The sequence below is a fragment of the Coccinella septempunctata genome, chromosome 7 (assembly GCF_907165205.1).
Source record: "Coccinella septempunctata chromosome 7, icCocSept1.1, whole genome shotgun sequence".
NCBI classification, from domain to species: Eukaryota; Metazoa; Arthropoda; class Insecta; order Coleoptera; family Coccinellidae; genus Coccinella; species Coccinella septempunctata.
Window position 1 is genome coordinate 27,545,313 of NC_058195.1, and position 18,773 is coordinate 27,564,085.

General features: G+C 36.3%; 1 protein-coding gene across 2 annotated transcripts in view; it reads left to right on the forward strand.

The window, feature by feature from the left end:
• The window catches only part of LOC123317007, a 56,533-nt gene that overhangs the window by 26,625 nt on the left and 11,135 nt on the right, over window positions 1-18,773 (forward strand). For both annotated transcript variants that reach the window (XM_044903344.1, XM_044903345.1), the window contains exons 2-5: window positions 7,797-7,904; window positions 8,706-8,793; window positions 14,727-14,800; window positions 15,313-15,466. In XM_044903344.1, the coding sequence (XP_044759279.1) occupies window positions 7,797-7,904; window positions 8,706-8,793; window positions 14,727-14,800; window positions 15,313-15,466 (424 nt within the window). The remainder of the gene's footprint in view (window positions 1-7,796; window positions 7,905-8,705; window positions 8,794-14,726; window positions 14,801-15,312; window positions 15,467-18,773) is intronic.

Below are 18,773 nucleotides of genomic sequence, written 5' to 3' on the forward strand. Positions count from 1 at the left end.
CAGCCAGCCAGAATAATAAAAAAAATGATCATTGTACATACTTGAGCGTGTCAGATTGATATAAACGTGGTTAATTACATGTTGAAAAGTATATATTCTCGTAGTCTGACAATTTAAGCGTGACGAAAATGTATGGGAGGGCGCCAAATTTGCAACAAAAAATTCACCTGTACATTCTCGAGCGCGGACCCTTTCTTTCTTATTTTGAAGCTAATGATTCAACAATAACGGAAAAAATATAATCTGTTTCAGCATGCCGTAACAATGAAAATTGGCCATAAAGATCACAAAAATCTGTTTTTTTTTTAATTATCTCCTCTCCTGGGCTTCAAATTGTTTTCGCATTCCTTATAAAATTTGTAGCGCATAACATTTTCCACAAATTTTGTCTGAAGCAATTTTTTCTACATCTGAAAATTTTTGAGATATACGGCGATAAATGTACATTAGACTGGGATTCTATACAATGACCTTGGCCTTTCTCATGTGCGGCTTAGCTCCTCTTCCTTAGCGCCCTCTAACTGGAAAAAACTCGATCAATCAATATAAGAATATAAGCATCATCACTGAATCGAACTAAAGGCGAATCAGCCTGTAGGTACAATCTACCTACAAGGTAGTTCTATGGACTTACTATTATGTTGTAATTTATAATTGTTATGATAAATATGTTTAGTCGTTTCTAGAAATTAACTGTACTATATTCATATTAAATTTGTATCCCCTTGAAAATAATGAATATTGACTCTTTCATTGTCTTAAAAATGCATTTCTTTTAATATTTTTTTAAAAATATATAAATTGAATGATACGTAACTTTTGTTACTTATGATCATATACATTTGCTTGAGCCTATTATCATATTTATCTTACTTTATTCATTCATTAATTTGCTAGTATATTTAAAATATAATATTAGGGGAAACTAGGGAGCATTGATACATGGGGAGGCTTGATACAGGCTTATATCCGCGATCTGTAGCCGTTTTCAAAAGTTTTATACTAGTGAACACTATTCTTTGGCAAAGGGCATTGCGTGACGTTAATCTGTAAGGCTTACAGTAGTTTGTTTGTGAAATATTCAACGAAGAGTGTTTCGAGGTGAGAAATTGTAAGTTTTTACTCAAGTTACCTAAGGGTTTTATGATCATGCATTAATTCTTCGGCATAAACAAACATTTCACTGGGAAATATGCATAAAACTACTCAATTTACAGTTTTATTCGCCTTTCAAAATATATGAGTATAATATGAAAACATAAATCCCTTTAAAAATTGCTTTCGGGGAGGTTTGAGACATTTGTCGTGGGGAGGCCTGATACATGAATCATCTTCAAAAAAATATTCCGTAGCTAGTTGGATAGGCCTACATGAAGGCGTTTTCACCATCCAACATATCAAAGGGATTTTTAACAACTGGAATTTATCCGTACAATCCCCATGTATTTAACGAGGTCGACTTTTCTTGTGCGGAAGTGACTAACCGACCATTTCACGATTTTTCTACACCTATGGGACCAAAGCAAGCCAGTATCATTGCTGACCTACCTACTGAGCTTAATAATCCTCTCGATTACTCTCCCAGTACATCGTATCAATCCTCCCATATGTGGGGAGGCTTGAGACAGTTTGCATGTTTTTGTGTTCAACGTTCTGTATAGAATAAGATGGTTATGTTTTGAGACTTCTATATTTATTTTGTTGAACGATTAATTGAAGAATTGTATAATATAAGAAAAGTCCTGTTTCTTCATATAATTCAGTTTCCAGAATAAAAATTCCAAAAAACGTATCAACCCTCCCCAGTCTCCCCTATATACCTATATGGTTTTCGAATGAGTGGGGAGGAGGGGCGCTAAAAAGGTATTGTGCCCCGGGCGCGAGTTAAGCTCGCTACGCCACTGCTACTTTTTCTGCTATATATCTCTGACTTACCTGCCTACATCGGATCCCATTGCTCCCAGTTCGCCGACGACACTAAGTTATATGGTATTCCCAAGGATCACTCTATAGCAGGACTCTTTAGCACGTTGGTGCGAGGACTGGCAGCTGCCTCTAAATCTCGATAACTGTTTAGTTTTGCATAAGGGTAACAACAACCCCCGTCTCCAGTACAACCTTTGCGGCAAATGAATTAATCCTACTCGTGGCCACTGTGATCTTGGTGTTGTTATAACAGACAGTTTAACTTGGTCGGAGCACATATTGGCCATTGTAAACAAGGCTAAAAGGTCATGTTTATGATCCAGAAGGCTTTTGGCAGGTGCGATCCAGCTACGTGTAGTGCTCTCCATAAGACCTATATTCGTCCTACTCTGGAGTTCGCCGGACCAGTTTGGAGACCAGTGTTGTGTCGCGACGCTGACATTCTCGAGAATTTTCGAAGGCGGGTCACGAGGTTATAGACGCAGAGCCAGAGCCAAAAAAGTCTCTGAATTTCTTAAGCCTGGTTTTTCCTCAGGTGATCACAATCATAATATACAATAAAATGCTGCGGTCAGTCAAGTGGATGTTAGAACATGTGCCTCTGGTGCGCAGTCAAACATGTCGTGATTACTGACATAATAAAATCAATTTCTTAAGGCTGAAACTTTATAAACTTTTGTGTTTTAGTATGTAAATCAAAATTATGAAAGTCAGTCATGGTCCGATCGGGACACAGCTGGTCAGTCAGCTTCAATGTGCGTAGCGTCGTTTATAAGGATGCAATTCGTTTATTAAGCGTGAAATTTTTTTTGTAACTACTACGGACTATATTATTGATGAATAAAATGCTCAGTCAGCCATTCCGTAGAACAACGCCCGTCAGTCAGTGGATAAGAAATTGAATTTTTTCGCTCCCTATAGATATTGCATCATAATCATTTAAAGTATAACACATTTATTTTAATGAGCAAGTGTTCCTTAAAATCTCAGAAATAAAATTCGTTCGAAATCAACAGGATACTTAACGAACACGGGTATACGCACAAGTAAGAACTCATTGATTTTCAAACATTTCTAATATTTATTTAATTCATTAACGATAACAAGCTATAAAGAATCATCACATTATTCATCATCTGAATCTTCATCTGAATCCATATCATCATTTTCACTATCGTGATCTGACAAGTCGAGCTCGGGTGTTGCAGAATCTGAAAAATAAATAAAATTCAGTTAAAATAGTTATTTAATCAACTAGGTTATTAATAGAAGCGATTGATGATTGAGATATTTTATCTCGCTTCGCATGGTGGCATACTCGACCCATCTACATTCTTTATTTTAATTTTGAAAGGATCATTTGTGGTGCTTAAACATTTATACGTCTGTGAAAATAAAACGAATCTTGCCTCGTCAATTGATAAAAGTTTTTTCAAGCCGTATAAATGGCAAACAAATTCTTGAACCTTATTGAACATGTTATTCTGGTTGCTTGCATCTTCAAGTCCAAGGTCAGCGAATGTTTCTTGAAAATCTTCGCTTTGCTTCATTATCTGCAGAGGTTTTTTTTACCTTTCTTGTAAAAAGCTGGGTTAAAATCACATCCAGTCAAAGCATGCAGTCCAGAAAGAGCATTGCAAACAGAATTCTCCAATTCTTGATGCATTCTACTGACATTAATCATCCTTTGATGCTTTCCTTAAAATCTCAGAAATAAAATTCGTTCGAAATCAACAGGATACTTAACGAACATGGGTATACGCACAAGTAAGAACTCATTGATTTTCAAACATTTCTAATATTTATTTAATTCATTAACGATAACAAGCTATAAAGAATATCATCACATGATTCATCATCTGAATCTTCATCTGAATCCATATCATCATTTTCACTATCGTGATCTGACAAGTCGAGCTCGGGTGTTGCAGAATCTGAAAAATAAATAAAATTCAGTTAAAATAGTTATTTAATCAACTAGGTTATTAATAGAAGCGATTGATGATTGAGATATTTTATCTCGCTTCGCTCACACGTTAATGTTCGAGATCATTAATCGCTCAATTAATAAACGAGTTGATTACAAGATTTTTCCGTCGACCACATTTTGAATTGAATGTAAATTCTTAATTGCAAAAATTTTCTATCCATACCTAGTCAAATTTGACACCTTATAAATTTTCTATGTTCATATCGGAATGTTGATATTTATGCGGCCGATCGAACAATTCGAGAAGTTCATAGAGGGCATATTCGAGTTGTGACATTTTGAGTAAATCACATTGATATCGTTCCCTATAATATCTGTTAAAGAATGTGTGGACTGGTGGAAGCTGGAGTTGTGGTACATAGATATATTGATTACTCTCTAACCATCATAATTTTTCTGCATCCTCCACAATTCATCTTTTCTCGATTCACCCGCTAGGTACCTACTAGGAAAATCAATGTGACATACAAATAAAATAATTATTTGGGAAGCTGCTGAATACTTCTATGTTCGATTACCCATAACAATAATGCATTAATAGGAAATTAACCAATAAAATGGTTCATTAACAGCTAATTTGGTGTACGTTGAATAGTGCTATTATTAGGAGGTCGGCGGAAAAAGTATTTTTTTACAAGCGTGCGCGTTCAACCTTTTTTCCGCACGCATTCCAAGTTGCAAAGAGTCACTTTCCCAAAAGGTGCGGGAAAAACGCCTGCTATTTCTTTCCCGCACGCAAATGCGTGCGGGAATGGATTAGCAGGGGTTTTTCCCGCACGCCAATATTATAGAGTAAATTAAATTCTATCATGTTTCTATGCATAGAACGTCAACGATGAGAAACCCATAGTAATGATATGCAGAATTACGTCTGTCATTATATATGAATTAATCAAATGAGATATGATCTGTTTCGTGAATTGAATATATTTATATATTTCAAGCGCTTGTAGAAAAAATATTGTTCCTAACTCTTGCGGAAAGTGTCTTGCCCGCACTCAACTGCTTACCCGAACTCTGCTTCGCATCGTTCGGGCAACGGCAGTTTCGTGCGGGCAAGTATCACTTTCCGCACTTGATAGGAAAATAAGTATTTTGTGATTGTTTAATCCAGATAAAGATATTTCTATACCTGTATTTGCTTGTAGAGGTTGAATAATGACATCTTGTACAAGTTCTGGTCATTGGTCGCCTTCGAACCAATCAAAGTCATATTTCTCATCCACCAATTTCCACCCGTAGTCTGTAGGAGATAGCTCCGTTGGAATTTGACGGTGAGCATTACGTCAAATATTTGAAATGAAGCTCGCTCTTGGGAACTGCTGCATCAATTCCGATTGGCATGGTGGCATACTCGACCCATCTACATTCTTTATTTTAATTTTGAAAGGATCATTTGTGGTGCTTAAACATTTATACGTCTGTGAAAATAAAACGAATCTTGCCTCGTCAATTGATAAAAAATTTTTCAAGCCGTATAAATGGCAAACAAATTCTTGAACCTTATTGAACATGTTATTCTGGTTGCTTGCATCTTCAAGTCCAAGGTCAGCGAATGTTTCTTGAAAATCTTCGCTTTGCTTCATTATCTGCAGAGGTTTTTTTTACCTTTCTTGTAAAAAGCTGGGTTGAAATCACATCCAGTCAAAGCATGCAGTCCAGAAAGAGCATTGCAAACAGAATTCTCCAATTCTTGATGCATTCTACTGACATTAATCATCCTTTGATGCTTTCCAGTCACACGTCCAGTCCAGTCTACGCATATTGAAGATGACTGACCAGCTGTGTCCCGATCGGAGGCTGACTGACTGAAATTTTGATTTAGATACCAAAATACAAAAGTTTATAAAGTTTCAGCCTTAAGAAATTGATTTCATTATGTCGGTAATCACGACATGTTTGACCGCGCACCAGAGGCACATGTTCTAACATCTACTTGACTGACCGCAGCATTTTATTGTATATTATGATTGTAATCACCTGAGAAAAAACCAGGCTTAATAAATTCAGAGACTTTTTTTGGCTCTGGCTCTTGGACTATTACCCTACGGTGCACGCTGCCGTCCCGATTACGAAGCGAGGCTTGCTATAATGCATCTATCATCATTTGCTTACCGTAGAAGGCGCGGAGATCTTATTGTCACGTTCCGGGCTCTTCATGGACTTTTCGGTGTTGACTTGCAAGGTCTGTTCGAGATCAACCGAGACGAGCGCTTGCGCGGTCATTCGTTCAAACTCAGAAAAGAGAACTTTTCCACGGTTCGTAGGCAGCATTTTCTCACCAACCGTGTATTCCATTCCTGGAATGGTTTGCCTGAGGCTGTTGTTGGTTCCAGTTCGGTGAACGCATTCAAGAACTCGTACGATAGATGGCTCAGACAGGAGTAGTGTGGTGGCAGCGGTTCGTGTCGGTCGTGACGGTTTTTTGTACCGTACCGCTTGTGGAACTTTTTGTTTTTTGCTCTTTTTTTCGGGATACTTATTGTTTTTCCTATTGTTTTTTTTTTGTAATTTTTTTTTCGTTGTTGTGAGTTTATAGGCATTGCCTCTACTCTTTCTTTATTGTAATAATAATTTGGAATATAGGGTGCTCTTCTCAGATGGCTGTTGTCCTATTTTAAGTTTAGGACTCAATTTGTTAAGATTAGGGATGCATTATCTCAGGGCAGCCACATGGGTCCTCTACTATTTCTAATTTTTCTAAATGATATATCCCGTTGTTTCTGGTATTCTCTATTCCTGATTTTTGCGGATGAACTCAAAATGTTTTTGCAATTGACAATGAGGAAGACGCTCGCAATATCCAGGCTGATCTTGACAGATTGGTGAAATGGTGTAAATATAATAGATTGCATCTTAATGTCGACAAGTGCAACACCTAACCATCTGTCGAGGTAGCCCCCGAGTTCACTGCACGTTCCCATTGTCTAACCATTTCCTTGAGAGAGTAGATCATCTCAGAGATTTGGGTGTACTATATGACTATAACATGAGTTTCAAGCCTCATGTTGATTAATATATAAATAGAGGTGTAAAGTTGCTTGTATTCATTATCAGACACTCGCAGGATTTCCAGTCGGAGGAGATACTTAGGTAAGATTGTCGTTAAGGAAAATAAAGCAATACAATACAACTTCTCTTAATATCCATGGTTATAAATATAATTTTACTGCAAAAATTCTCCTGTTCTAAGGATTAGCAGTCACGTCAACGTTGCATCTGTCTCAGGAATTGACTTTTTTAATCGATCTTTGTCGAGGTTATGGGAGGAGATATATTGGGCGATCGTAGCGTGAACTTTGTTTTTAAAGTTTTGAGATTCTTTCTTTTTTCTTTTGTTTTGTTCCACCTCTCGAGTTTCGCCTCAATTTGAATTCGAATTTTGTATAACGTAATGTATGTTGTTTACCGTTATGAAATGCTTTTCGCCATCAATTTGCTCAACTGAAATTTTTTGTTAATCTTGTCCATTCCATTGTGTTGCACACTATTAATCGTGTTTTTAGTTATTATCGTATAAAAGGGGGTAACCCGTTTGTTTCATTAAATAAACAATAATTATTGCCTTATGATTACTTACTAAATATGAACTTAATCTAAAGCGTTTGAAAGATGTTTGAAAAATTGAGTTTTAAGGGTTGTTGCCTTATTCCAAAGTTCAAGAAAAAAGTGTACATAAAAGGAAACTTCTATTTTCTGAAGAACTTATTGCTCTAGATATTAATGTACATAGCTCTGGACTACTATTATATCCATAATAATTTGAAATTTTCAATTCATAATTTCCATAATGTTTAGAGAATGCCTTTTTGTTAGGCTATAGTTTTCAATGAAGTTTCCATCCACTGAGTGCATAATAATAATCGTGAATTTTTTTCAGCTTCAGCCAATAAATAAAGAAGCCAAGATGAGTTGTTTGAGAAAAGATACATTCTGTTTTTGTGGATCCCTCAGAACAGGAACATTAGTGGCTGGTGTTGCTGGAATAGTAAGTCTTATAATATGCATTATTTGGGAAATGATAGAAATGGACGTTCGAAGTATTCGTTGTGGAAATTGGTCTTTACTGTTTCAATATTTTTATCATGGATGACCAACATTAGACCAATGGAGGGAAGATAGAAGGGGAACAATCTTGGCTTAATAAAGGTGCCCGGGAATTGAAATCATTGCTGACAACTCTAATTGGAATTGCGGTCGCTGATGAGAACGGGTTGAAAATTATAGAATATGTAGTTCTTAAAATTCAAAACATATGAAGCTGTTTATGGTTTGAACCATAAATTAAATCAAGACGGGTGTTTTCTGTGGTATGAACATTGTTTTCAGTATTTTGTTCAATGCACACATGGATCTGCTGCCTTTCACAATGAATAAAATATAAAATGTTCAGCTCGTGCCGCTCAAGCCTGAACGAGCTATTAGCACCTGCTGCCTTAATTGATGTTCATTCGGGACTCTGCAAATACATTGAAGATTGTTCTCCTCCTCGTTATCTCTCGTTACACTTCTAGACGTATGAAAATTATTGAATTCTGGAAAAAGTACTTCCTCAAGCAAGTACCTACTCCTCAGTACAGAGTACAGTATCTAAATGGCAGAGGAATAAGGGCAATAAGAGGTCGTAGTCCTGCTCGAGGAGGTACTTTTTGCAGAATTCAATGATTGTCTTGCATGCGGTCAAACAATGTTAAATTTATTCTCAGACATATCTACTACTATTTTTCATTTTGAATGTATATCACTCGAAATGATTAATCAATTTTAAGAAGGAATTTGATATTTTCAGGTGTTAGCCATCGCAGGAATAGTTGTACTACTATGCGTGAATGTTATATTCAAAACTATCGTTTTCGACTGGCTACCGAAGTCCGTAGGTGAGTACCATGTGTGAAATTGAGGTGGAAGAAATTCATTTTTATAACTTTCGTTGCTACGCTCTTAAAAAAACTAAGAGAGTTATCGAAATTTAAAATAAAGAAGGTGTTGAATAAAAAATCCTCTATACAAAATTCTTCAATGTTGGTGTAAAATGAACTATTACAATTGTTTCGATATTTTGAGTAATATTTTCGTTTTGCTGGAAATAATAAATAAATTTTTATTCCTCATAGCAAAACCTCCCATGTATACTCATACATATCTGTACCTATTTTTGACGAAATATTAATTTAGGTAATAAGGTTTTGATTCTACCAAAAATTTTCTTATGTTTCTTATATATTATAACGATCCGAAAACCTCAAATTGTGTTGGTTTGAAAAGCCTTCTTCCTATACAGCGTGTCCCAAAAAGACCACCTCAAAAGAAACCAGAATGTGCTTTACCTGATATGAAAGTCTGAGATATGTTTCATGAAAATATTAAATTTTTACACATTGAATATATTCTCTTATGCCATTGGTTACAATTAAATACTTTTCGAAACTGTTTTTCGAAAATGTTTTTTCCGTTGAATGATTTCTTCATTTTTGAACTGAAAATATCACAAGATATTATAAAGATTTTATCACCTTTTCCACAAAATTTTTCATTTTGCCGACTCAGCTGGAAATAATCCATCAGTTCATTAATAAAATGTTACTTACTTGCCAATTCACTTTCTATCGAGCCCTATTATAACTTTTCCAGAAAATTCTGCTGAAACATAAAGAAAATCCCGATTTTTTCAATTATATCCTCTGGAGTGACGAGTCTTCCTGTACACAAATCGGGTACATTTATCTACATAATCTTGATAGTGGCCACATTGAGAACCCGTACAATATAAGCCCGAGTGTCCATTGGAAGCGTTTTCGTGCGACTATACGCTTTCGCGAAACGAGCGTTTTTACCCGCTACAAAAGAGGCGGCGCGGCGCTACAGAGGTTGTCCACTGGAGGCGGCTTCGTGCGTTCAATTCAGTGTTGGAGCGGATGCAACGATAACGTAAGGATCGTTCTCAATCCAGTATTGCTTGTTGCTTGCGATGGCTGCAATTTTTATAGCCAAAATCAAATCGAGAATTCAACCGTCTCTACTGTCAAGGGAAGAACGGACCTTATATATTTCCCAACTACTACTGGATGAATCGAATTTTATTTTCACTGACAATGCGATGAGAACTACGAGAAACAATTCTTCCAATAAGGATTCGATTGTTTGAACGGCCCATCCAGGAAAACTATCCTAGGTTTCCTCCTCAGAGAGTCAAGCTAATCTTTTGGTGGCCAAAAATGCGTTTTCGTTTTTTTTTTCGGTGTTATCTCCCCTGGAAAACTGAATACAGTACAATCGCGATACTGTGAACACTCGCTCGTTAGAACGGCTCAATAGCGTGAACAATATTGTTTCTTCATAAACTTTTTAGGGTTTTCAATCCCAATCTCTGAAACAAAATCAATTAAAAAGTTTATGAAGAGATGCAGAATCCTCCCAGAATAAATTTCAATCAATATTGTTTCTGCCAAAAAGGGTGCAAACTAAGATCTCACAATTTTTTCAACCATTGTAAATCTTCGATAAGAATGTATTTTAGTTTTATTAGATAATAAATCTGTATAGCAATATGTTTTAGAGTTTGTACTTCAGTGACCTCCGGTAAAATGAACAACCTCTATTGTGTGAACAACCCTGGTTTTATTCTGTTCACGTTATCGCGATTGTACTGTATAAACAAAGCTCTATTTTTTTTTATTATAGATCAATAAATTCTCGAATGAGGCGGAGTTCCTCAACCCGTTTCCATATTAGAGTATATCAAAGTTGAGACAAATATCAGAGATATTGTAGTTGACTATCCATGACCACTAAATGGTCTATGACGTTTTAAATCTGAAATATTAACTAAAAACTCGTGTTTGTGTAATGACACATTTTCACTTTCAAAGAGTTTTTCGAGAAATCAATATGAAACATAACATTTAACAATGTTTCTGGAAATTGTCCCAACTTTAGGATCCATTAGTAAAGTACAAAGTACACACTTGATCTCATTCGACGTAGAATTCAGTGCTCTATAGCTTTTCTCTCAAGTAATTAGTCGATATGCGTATTTCTTGAGGAAATATTATTGAAAAACTACAAAAAACCCCATTTCTTGGCCGCCAAAAGTTATGCTCAATTCCTTTGAAGGAAAAACACAAAAAGATTTAATTCGGTCACTGATGAAGCCATTAAAACAATAGAAATCTTTTATAGCCACAAAATCCTTATTGAATAGGGTTACCAGACGTCCGTCATTGTAACGGACAGTCCGTCAATCGATCAAGAAGTCCGTCATTGGAAAACGTCCGTCAAAATGTCTGTCAAAATCTTGAATTTAATTTTTTCCAGATTATTTGAGAAGGAATTTAAAAAAATTAAATGCAAATTTACGGAAGATGTTTCAAAAGAATTTCCATTCCTTGATTCTGAATTCCAGTCCAGAACTGTTTAGTTCAATTCAGATTGCATTTGGATAAAGATGAGATATTGTACTGCATGTTTCAAGTTACAAACGTACTGCAGCAGCGTCTTCCTACCTGATCAAATATTTGAGACCTTCAAATTTTGGGGAAGAGGAAGCTTCGTTAGTAATGCCCGAAGCCCTCTTCTCATTCCACAGTGTGAAGCACATCCATCATATAAATATTATTAAATTTTCGTTTTTGTGTTGTGATAAACTTTCATTATTTCTCTATTTTCGATAAATTATTTTTTTTATCACCATACGTTGTAGAAAACTGAGTAGCTGGAAGTATATACAGGGTGAGTCTTAGACTCGTACAAATATTCTACAATAGATTCTCGACGTCAAAAGAAACACTTTTTTCCTTTACCATTTTTTTCAGAATCGGCTCGGTTCAAAAGATACAGGTTGTTGAAAAATATAAAAAATGATATTTTTAGTTCTCACAAACGGTTTTATCGAATAAAATGAATTTCGGAATATAGTTTTCGAGTAATTTGACGTTCAAAAATAAAAAATATCTATGAAATTCGAAAAATTGGATACCTTGACCGAATGCAACTCTTTTTAAAAGATCCACAGATGTGTAGTGTCACAGATTCATGTAGTTATTCTGAAGGTAATTTTGCTTTTCCAGGGGTGGCACAGCTCATTATGAAAACTTAAAAAGGCTGAATCGGAAAAAATGTACAGGAAAAAAAGTGTTTCTTTTGAACTCAAGAATCCACTGTTGAAATATTTTTACGATTCAAAGACTCGCCCTGTATATATGAATATATACACATTCCCCAGCTCCGTCCGTCATTGAACTGGGGATAATCTGGTCAGCCTATTATTGAATCTCAATTTAACAGGACTGAAATGGATGAGCTAAACGGTGCACGCGCTACACTCGCTACAGATCCCATTTCAGGCGGATCGCGCGTACGAGCTCGCAGCCGCTTGAATACGACCGCTTGAAGTCGCCTGCAGTGGACAACGCTAAATTGAAATACGTTACTTGGGATCTGTAGCGGCTTGCCGCACGTTCACGCTCCTTTCGCGTAAGCACGTAGCCGCTCGAATACGCTTCCAGTGGACAGCCGGGCTAAGGCAAAATACATCGATTCACGGTAAATTTATGAACTGGAATATTTAATGGAAAAATACTCGGACTGACAAAATTGCCGCAATAAAATTCCGGTACCAGAGTCTCTGCCGGCACCAACTATTCGAGTGTTTTGAGGAACATACCCTTACTCTTGGAAGATATACCACTTTACAATCTGTTGTTTCAACGAGACGGGTGCCCAGCACACTACAGTGGTCATGTTAGGACATTTTGAACCACGCATATCCTCACCGGTGGAACGAAAAGGGCGGTGAAATTTTGTGGCCCCCCATTCACCAGACCTGAATCCTCTGGATTTTTTTATTCGATGTTATCACAACGTTTACAGTGATAGAGCAGTCAATGAAAATTGATTTATTCCATCAGAAATAGAGAAGATTGGAATAATGAATTTTAATGAGAAAGCTGAGTTGTAATAATGATGCAGGCCAAGAGATGAGAGCTATATTATCTAAGTCGGATCATCAATGAGATCGATACCTATATCAAATATGAGTAGAGCAATAATATTATAATCAATATGTTGGTCTTGAAGAGTGCAAAATTCAACAATGAATACAACATTTACAGTGACGGGCTGCTTATAAATAGGGGAAGTAGGTACAAAATGACATGGTGTTTTGTTTTTTCATCATATTCATTTATTTAACGCAATTCTCAGTCTCATTGGTTTTTACCCATTTTAGGTTCATTGACTATCAGTCGCAGAATCTTTTGTTTAAGTAGGAACTAGGTATAATAAAATATATGTTGAGAAAAAAATGCAACCAATCACAAAAACCATTTTGTTCATATAGTGCGGACAAAATGACCTACTAAAATATTAACAAGACAATTCACAAATATTATATAATTTGATATTTGATAGACTTTGGGAGATCAGCGAATGAAGCATGAGCCCAAAAGAGAACAAATCCTACATTGTAATCAACCCTCACCGACCTAAGAACGGGAAAAGAAATCATTACATTAAATGCAAGCGCAGTCGCTATCCGCGACTTCTGTCTCGCATATGAAATCTTCGCTTCTTGAGCAGTTGTACGGTGCCTCGATATTCTGAATCTCTTTTCTGATGATGGAGTGTTTTGGTAGGAGAAATATTTCTTTCAACATAATCAGAAATTTTTCTTTCAACTTGTCTCTTTTCTTCTGCCCGTGGATCCTGTGGTCTGTTTTCAGCAATAATTTCTGACATGTTTGGAGAAGAAATTAAAAACCAATCACCTTTGGCTGGTATCGATTCTCTTTTTCCTTGGCCTCGAATTAACTGGCCTTATGGTGCTGGCGAAATAGTAGCAACTGGATATGTCAGTGATTGGTACCAGGTCTCACACCGTCCTCGTGATGCTCCAGCCACCAACTGCATTAGGTTCATCACATCGGATCACAACTCCGATGATATCAGCATTGGTGGTGGTAGTGTTTTGGGAGGAATTAAAATAGATATAACATCGTTTTTTTTTTAGATTGAAGACATTCAGTTGATGGCAAATGTCACAAATGTGAGATGGAAATGACTTCAGGTGTAATGTCTACATTCTTCTGATTCAACGGAATATTTGTGGTTTCTGCAGGTTATATAGTCTTTAAAAATATCAGGATTGCTGGGCCAGATGCCTGCCTTTTTGAAGCCATTGAAAATGAGTTTGCAATCAAAGAAAATTTCCAAATCCTTAATCACAAAAACTTTACTCAGGATAGTGTTACCTATTTTATATTGGTTGTTGATCATGTTTCTTTTGCGAGAAAATGTTATGAAATGGCACTTATTGAAGTTGAGAGAAGAGCGAGTGTTCTTGGCGATATTTGAGGAGTCTATCCAAGTCTTCCTGAAGCTTAACCGAATCTGACAAGCTAACAATGTTGTTGATGTATATATTGAAGAGCAAGAGTCCCAAGTGAGACCTTTGTGGTACGCCAGAAGTGAGATTTCTATAGGAGGAGCAATAATCGCCAATGTCCACTGATTGGCGTCTATCACTTATATAGGATGTGATACACTTTAGCCAAGCACCTCGTCAAGCCATCCTCTCAGGAGGACTTTGTCTTAGTGGTATTTCTCGGTCAGGCAAGCCTATGATTCGGTTCAGTTTGATCTCTTGGAGAAATAACTGAGGGCCAAGGGGTTTCCCCTAAAAATAATTAATATTATTAGAGCCATCATATTATGGAGGAATATTTCTCTGGTAGGCCCTACTAGGCCCTTAAACACATAAAGAACATATGAATAGATAATAATATAAAAATAATATTATTATTTCTTATTTCAGTTGACATCATAATCATAATAAACTTCTGTATGACAATCATCATTTCGATAGTGCTGATGGTTGGAGCTGTCAAGGTATGTACACCTCACCTCGGTACCTATAGTTCCAAATTGCAGTATATGAAATTGAAGTACATTTTTGTATGAAAGTCTATTCCTCAACTGTCAATATTTAAGAGAAAAATTACTCTCATCGAATCGAATTTGGTCATTCAGCTTCCACAAGACCAGTGTAAAAAAAAATACATAGCCAAGAACAAAGCCAAATTTTTTAATGTTATTCATTCAACAATTCGAATAAAAATTCTCACTTTCAAGATATTTTTCGTTATATCTAACATTTCAGTCTAACAAAAACTTTGTGTATGATGTGAAATTTTCATTTTCAATGTCTTGAAGTAGTAATTGTCGTTAGCAAACTTTCCAGCCGAAGAATATTAACAATCATTTCCGGCCGTTATACCTTATTGTCAACAAATGTTGTTTTTAATGAGGTTCATAAGACATATTTTGTTCCTCATTGAAACCTCCATTCTTCTACTCTACTGTGTCCAGTTTTTCTTATTCAAACATTAAACTTTTTTCAGAGAAATATGTACTTGATGATACCCTGGGTTGTGCTAGGAATAATGCTCGCTTTTGGAATATTAGTGTCAGTACTTTACACTGGTATATCCTTCCTAGTTGATGGCGATCATTTCAATGGATGGATATGGCTGATATTTGGAACACTATCTTTCAGTAAGTAGGTAGATTATCTTTGGGGAGTACCTAATGATACAGGGTTTTCCAGAATTGCATAACAATTTCTTATTCGATTGAAGCATATAATGATTAATATATCGAGATGGAATTTATTTCGAATGCCATTCACTCTTCATAGTCCCGTGCACATGCACACGCGCTATTTCTGTAAAGAATCGCGCTTTGCGAAGCGCACAGCAAGGTATATCATTTCGAGTGGAATCGTTGAAGCCTAGGCAAACAACATTAGGCCATAGACTAATTAGGCTGACCGGCCACCAAATGCGAAGTTGGTCGAAGCTGAGCGGTGCTAAGCTGAGCTGAACTCGTTGAGGGGGCCGGCAGCCGAAAACGAAGCCGAATTAGGAAGTCAGCTCTGTCAGCTTGCATTGATGCAATTTTTCGGAGTTCTACTTTTTATGTAGGGGAAGCGGCGCTTTGAAAACCGAAATCCGAAAACCAGACGAATCAAAGCGGTGACAAGCAACAAGCTACTTCGATCGATTCAGGCCGCTCCGCTTCCCATTCGGTTGTTTTTGTTTCTGTTTTCGAAGTTGACTCCGCTAAGCACAGCTTAGCTCAACTCCGCTCAATTTCGCATTCGGTGGCCAGTCAGCTTTATACTGTGCCCGTAGGAATGAAAGATAGGCGGCGTAATAGATAATCAGGGCAAGTTGTTCCAGTCGTTGTTCACTTATGGCACAGCCGTCTATAGAAAGGCTTAGGAAGGCTGTGCTTATGCGGAATAAGTTCAATTTTCGAGTTTCGAGCGATTGGTCACCACCTGCACAGGAGTTTTGAATTGAACCCTACGTATCACTCAATGTAACCAGAGCTGCGACTAGCACTGAAAAAAGTGATTTGAGTATTAAGCACTGAAAAAAAGTGATTTAAGCATTAAGCACTGAAAAAAGTGACTTGAGCCTTAAACACTGACAAAAATTGCTCCTAGTCACTAAGCACTGATTTTTCATAAAAGGTTGTGATTAGGTACTGAGCATTTTGCGATTTTGCGAGCGGTCAGCACTTTTCTCGAAAACTGTTGAAAATTAGATTTTCTGAGACAAAAACCGTTTTCAATTGAAAAATCGCACAATCTGTATTCAAGGCTGATTACACAACTCAAAAAAAATTTCTAGGTTCTAGAAATCATTTTATGATTTTTCGATTGCTCATACTGCATAATAAAGGAAAAGTAGATACACATAGTTTTCTCTCAGACAAATAAAATATTGAATAGTTCTGTTATTTTTTGAATATCATGAAAAAATAAAAAGATTTTAAACTGCCACACAACGTCTTCAGATGTCGCCTATTTGATAAACAAAACAATTAATTGTTTTGTAGAAGTCTCAGAATGGTTAAAATGTTGTCTAAGCATCATATTAATATTAACAGTACCTAAAAATTGTCTAGGTACTGTTAATGATGATGTTAATGTTAATGATGCTGATGCATTCTGTGTGTCCAACGAAAACATAATACCTCGATTTTCGGACTTTGAAAGGATAATGTGGAAAATCGCTCGGACCCGTCAATTTCTGATTTCCGCACTTGATGATCCGAGTTTGCAAATCATGCTTGGATTTCAGGGGACCTCATACAAAAAAGTCCAGTGGGGACAGATCAGGTGATCTGGGTGGCCACTCAATGTCTCTTTTTTCCAACCAGGCGTGAGGAAAATTTTCATCTAAGAACTGACGCACCGGTTGAACGAAATGAGGTGGTGCGCCATCTTGTTGAAAAATTATCGATGGGTGGTCTTCTGCATTCTCCAATACTTGCACGAGGGCTGGATAATAAACGTTCTCCAATAAATAAAAATAAATTTGTTCAATGAAATCACCAGGTTATAGAATAAAAAAGGGCCGATTATGCGATTTCGATAAATACCCGCGAAAAATGTGGCATTTCTTGAGCATCAAAAATATTCAGAACGAAGCACTTTCGAATACTCAGATTAGTCAGTGTTTCGATATTTCGTGGATCAGTTTTTCCTCCTTCAGGTCAACTTTTTCTCTCTATGGAATCAGTTCCTTATTGTCTTGTTCAATAGGAATTATTGGTTGAGCATTGACTAAAGATGATTTAATTCTGATTCTTTGATTCTGAATAGATTTTTCACTTTTCTGACATTGTTCAATGATTGTTATTAGATTCTTTATTTTTTCCGCGTATTTGCACTTTAACTCTTTTCGAATCCGACTCATCAGATGTCATTGATAGAGTCTCCATTTTAGTTTCAGTGCTTCACAAGGTCTGGTTGCACCTTCAGTGACTTTTTCAATATTGATAAAGTCACTGTAGGTACACCAATTTCATCTACTAACTTTGCATCGATCATAGAAATGGTGAAACGGTGAAATGGTGAGTGAAGGACCACTCAGTTTAACGGGGGCTATCCTCAAAAGAACTTCATCTTCTCTATCCCTTGATGTGATAATTGACTCGCTTTTTCAAACATGACATTTTTTCGTATTCTTTATGAAATGAAAATAATTGTGTCTGAAGAGCGAATCATTCACGACGCACACTTCTTTTTGCTTTTAGAGAATTTCTTGTGATATGAGGACGAAAGGCAGGCGAAACATATTTTTTTGTTTTCTCTGGCCCAATTCCAACGATTATCGATATTTATTTTCCTGAAGGAATTGCAGTTTTCAACCTTATTTCCGTCTCGCTGGCAATATTCACATTTGAAAACTGTTTTCTTCTATTGGATAGATGTAGAACACACATATTTTTCTTGATCATGTTATGGTACAACATACATGACAGCTTCACTAGTTTCAGTTAACCATTGGGAGAACTTCAGTACAGTATCCTTCTTATGTTTTTTCAAACTCCATTCCATTTGGGTGTCCCAAATTGCTTGATTTTGGCTGTTTCTGGTACTTCTAGACTAGATAGGTAAAAACTTTGAAAGGAGTCCTGGGCTCGATTTTCGTGAAAAATCCATAACCTCAAACTGTTTCACGATATCCTCATTTGTCTTGAAGATATGACCAAATTTTGGTATTTTGTCGATTTCGAAAATGTGCCGAATCTTCATTATTCACAAAAATGTATGAAAACGTTAAAAGCTTTCTACAGGCCACTTTTTCATTGGAAATACGACACCATATTCAACTTTTTTTTCAAATCCTGTACTGAGGGTGGAAAAAAAACAAATTGGTTATTTTAAATAAGAATGCATTGTTTTTTTGATCTCATATCATAAAAAATATATATACACTGCGCAAAAAAATTAACGCACATTCTGAAAATCTCAATTTTAATAAAAGTTAACTCTACATTGACTTTA